At 30.4% G+C, this 4107-nt stretch overlaps 1 protein-coding gene across 3 annotated transcripts; it reads left to right on the top strand.

The window, feature by feature from the left end:
- Positions 1-465: 465 nt before the first annotated feature.
- Positions 466-3706, top strand: LOC145008427 (nuclear pore complex protein NUP205-like). Of its 3 annotated transcripts, none has more exons than XM_078967048.1 (9): positions 466-741; positions 1952-2061; positions 2156-2323; positions 2443-2498; positions 2613-2685; positions 2781-2971; positions 3064-3190; positions 3266-3342; positions 3418-3706. In XM_078967048.1, the coding sequence occupies exons 5-8, from the start codon at positions 2665-2667 to the stop codon at positions 3311-3313; spliced, it is 387 nt and encodes a 128-aa protein (XP_078823174.1). In that variant the 5' UTR covers positions 466-741; positions 1952-2061; positions 2156-2323; positions 2443-2498; positions 2613-2664; the 3' UTR covers positions 3314-3342; positions 3418-3706. The 3 variants fall into 3 exon arrangements, with proteins under 3 accessions (XP_078823174.1, XP_078823176.1, XP_078823175.1); XM_078967050.1 differs by lacking the exon at positions 466-741 and adding an exon at positions 792-824; XM_078967049.1 differs by lacking the exon at positions 466-741 and adding an exon at positions 894-1252.
- The last annotated feature ends 401 nt before the right edge of the window (positions 3707-4107 follow it).

The following is a 4107-nucleotide window of genomic DNA, read 5'->3' as shown; positions in this document are numbered from 1 at the left end:
TTACTAATCTTTGGAAATGGTTATCACTGCACATTGTTTTTTTATTTTTATTTATTTATTTATTTATTTTTACATTATATTTAAAAAAACACAATAAAACATTAGCAAAAAACACATTAATAAAAATAAAAATAATACTTTTTTAATTTTTTTTCCCATTACATTAATTGTGTAATTTGTTTTGTATATTGTTATATATTTTTTATAAAATTAAGTTAATATAATATAATTAGTAAGGATATATATTGGAAATAAAGAAATCGAAAGAGGTTATATGTAAATAATATATAAATGGAAAAGGTGATATATGTAAATAATATATAACTTAAAGCGGTGTTATATAAAATTACCTCTAAATTGAAAAGAAAAATAACAAAGTTGGACACCAAATTTGCCTGTGATGTGAATATTTGTTTTGACGGTAGTAAAGCCCCCCGGATCTCATGGCCTTAAGGGCAAATTAGTAAATCTACACAAATCTACTTCTTCCCCAACCCCAAATTAGAGGTATCACGTTCAAAAGATTGCATCTCTCCCTCTCTCAACCTGCCGCCGTTGTTGCTTAGCCATTATCACGCGAGTCGTTGCTACTCACAACATTCTGATTTGTCAATCGCCGATCACATTCCTCATTCCTCATATCACTTACGCCATTATCGATCGAAGCTCCTCTCACTCTCATTTGCTTTAATGTTCGATTCCTGCTCTGTCAACTAGTAGATTTTTCTCGATCGTCAACTGGTAACATTCTTCTCTCTTCTTTTTGCTCCATTTTCTCTTTATCATCCAATGACTTGAAGGATATTGATCTCGATCGTCAACTGGTAAATTTTTTATTGATGAATTTGTTTGATCGAGTTTATTGCATTTGATGCGAATTATGGATTTTGATGCAGTGATTGCCAATCTGACATGATTTAATAGATTTCATTTAACAATTACATTCCTAAACAAACTTGAGTGTCGACTGATATCTCTCGTTTTTTTGATCCATTGCTAATGAGTATAAATGAAATGTCTTAAGCTCCTTGTCTGAATAGTCTAGGTAGAATCAGTTAATAATCAGACATCAAATTTATTATACAACTTTCGTCTTTAGAGGTCGAGATCAGGGTTTTTCTTTTTCTATTGGATGTAGTGTCTTCAATAGCTTCTGTTGGTTTCCTTTCTTGTTGTTGTGGGCTTGATGGTTAGATATGGCGACCTAAAAGAAGCAAAAAAGTTTATTTCAAGGATGCCTTTTCCACCAAATGTAAGCATATGTCGAAGCTTTCTTGATGGTTGTCATAGACAAAGAACAAAAACTCAAGCATGTTAATAATAATTATATGTGTTGAATCTTTATAGTTGTTCTTTTTACATATAAATGGCCGATTGTAGTTTCTTTGCATAAAATGGCATACCTAATACCAATGCATGATAGGTGTTTGATAAAATGTCTGAATAAAACTTAAGCACCTAACATTTCTCTTAACCATTGAATCACAAAGATTGTTGTATCTATCAGTTTTGGATTTGATCCTGAATTGATCCAGTTTTGTTAAGTACAAGATTCTCATTCATTCTAATATAACACATCGAAAATATAAATTGGTTGAAAATATGATATGTATTATCATTAGATCGTTGTTGCATAACTTAATGGAATTTCACACAAATAAGAAATGCGTAATTACCCACAATTGTAACACGTTTATTTTCATTTTGGACAATCTTTCATTTTGCACAATGGTTTGTTTATGGTACTATTTATTATGAAACAAACAAATTAAGTAAGCTAAATTATATAAAATGTCTGGACGTAACATAATGAAGATGTTATATTAATTATTAAAAAAAATAGAAGAATTTTTAGCATGATTTTTTTGTGACATTGTTGACTTGTTGGTAGAAAGAAAGGAAATATAAATAAAAGTCATTGTTGATTTGTTGAAGAAAATCTTTTTTGTAGGTTGATGATATACTTGGGAATCCATCAACTTATGAAAAGGGAGGTGTGTATTACTACTCTGAACGAGGGGATCAATTGATTGACCTAAATGCATTTCGTGACACCCTTTGGTAGGTATTATATAATTTTGCATCATTAAATTTTCTTGGACCATATTACCATTCTTACGCTAATTGATTTTGTGGCTTATTTTGCTCTTCGAAGTGCAATTTTGAGAATCCACAGCTGAGTACTTTTGGGAGTGAAGCTGAAGTTGAAGAAGTAAGAAATAACGTTTAGCAGCTTCTCAGATGGGCATGGAAACACAACAAGAACCTTGAAGAACAAGCTAGTCAACTCCATATGTTAACTGGATGAGCACAAATTGTTGAGGTAAATGCAAGAAATAGCTATATACTTTCAAATTTCTTCTTAAAAAAATACCCAATTATGATATTGAAAATTGATTTGCATTTAACCCTAATCTTATGTATGTGTGTCATCTTTATCAGATTTCAGCATCAAGAAAGTTATCCTCAATGGAAAATCGATCATAAATATTATTTCAGTGCGCTTTTTTCTCTTTCTCTCTCTCTCTCTCTCTCTCTCTCTCTCTCTCTCTCTACCCCTGAAATATTTTTATAATATCTTTTTGTTAAACAGTTTCTATCTTTGGCAACAGGTTGCTTGATGCATCTTTAAACGCTTATAGCTCTCCAGATTGTTCGTTAAAGATGGCAGGAATGATAACTCAAGTAATATAAATTCACATATATATATATATATATATATATATATATTTTTTAATTTGCTATTGAGTTGTTAAATGATTTTTTTTTTAAATATAAAGGTTTCAATTACATGCATGGCTAAATTACGGGATGAGAGGTTTATTAACCCAAGTGTGTTGAACTCGGATACTGTGACATGTCTTGATGTTATTATGACAAAGCGAATGTCAAATGGTGCATGTCACTCTATCCTCTATAACATTATGATGGCAATTCTCAAACATAACACATCAGAAGCATTGAGGAGAAGGTAACTATGGTTACAATTGGAAATTCACAATAATCTTTTTTTTTGGTATATAATGTCTGATGATGAGTCTTGATAATATGATTAAAATTTAGGCAATACACTTTGCTTTTAAGCTACTTCCAATATTGTCAACACATACTGGATCCAGATATTCCTACTACTATTCTTCAATCTTTGTTAGTGGAAGAACAAGAAAGTGGAGATTTGGATCTTGAAAAGGTGACAACTTTCTAAATCTATGATTTCTTTAGATTCTAATTCCTTTAAAATACTAACTTTTACTTTTGGGTTCAGATTGACCAGATCAGACTGAGCTGGCACGTGCAAACTTATCTATCCTAAGAAAAGAAGCTCAAACAATTCTAGATTTGGTATATTCCATGATGTTGTATATTGTTACTATTATATTATTACAATAGCACTAATTATTATTATTTTTTTTAAAGGCCATAAAAGATGCAACTCAAGGCAAGAAAAATAATGGCTTTCTTTATTCTGGATGCATTAATATGCATTGATCAAGCAAAGTTTGAACAACAACTTGCACAAGCAATGAATGTCATTAACACATTGAGTGAACAGGTCAAATTTTATTAGTTAATGATAGAATATTATATATCAAATAATGTTTTACGTTAAATTTGTAACGACTTCTAATTTTGAAATATGTATCTTTTGATGTATTGAATATTTCTTTTTAGTTTCTATAAAAATACTTTGTTATTTTTGGTTTTATATTAATTGTATTTTTGTAAATTGATATAATAAGTCAAATTAAATAACCGAATTTTATAGAAAAAATGGTATGGAACGATTGTTATGGAATTGACTACAAAAAAATTGTTACGAAATTTGCTACGGAATGATGGCTACGGAATTTGTTACGGAACGAATGGCTACCGAAATTGCTACAGAACAGTTAGTTACGGAATTTGTTATGGACCAAATGGCTACGTAATTTGCTACGAAACAATTAGCTACGGAATTTGCTATGGATCAAATGGCTACGGAATTTGCTTCGGACCAAATGGCTACGGAATTTGCTACAGAATAATTAGCTACAGAATTTGCTATGGACCAAATGGCTACAGAATTTGTTACGGAACAAAATAGATACGAAATTTGCTACAGAATTC

Source organism: Lactuca saligna, chromosome 8 (genome assembly GCF_052625555.1).
Source record: "Lactuca saligna cultivar CGN05327 chromosome 8, ASM5262555v1, whole genome shotgun sequence".
Taxonomy (NCBI): Eukaryota; Viridiplantae; Streptophyta; class Magnoliopsida; order Asterales; family Asteraceae; genus Lactuca; species Lactuca saligna.
The sequence above is the reverse complement of the archived record's forward strand: the minus strand, read 5'-3'. Positions and strand labels throughout refer to the sequence as shown.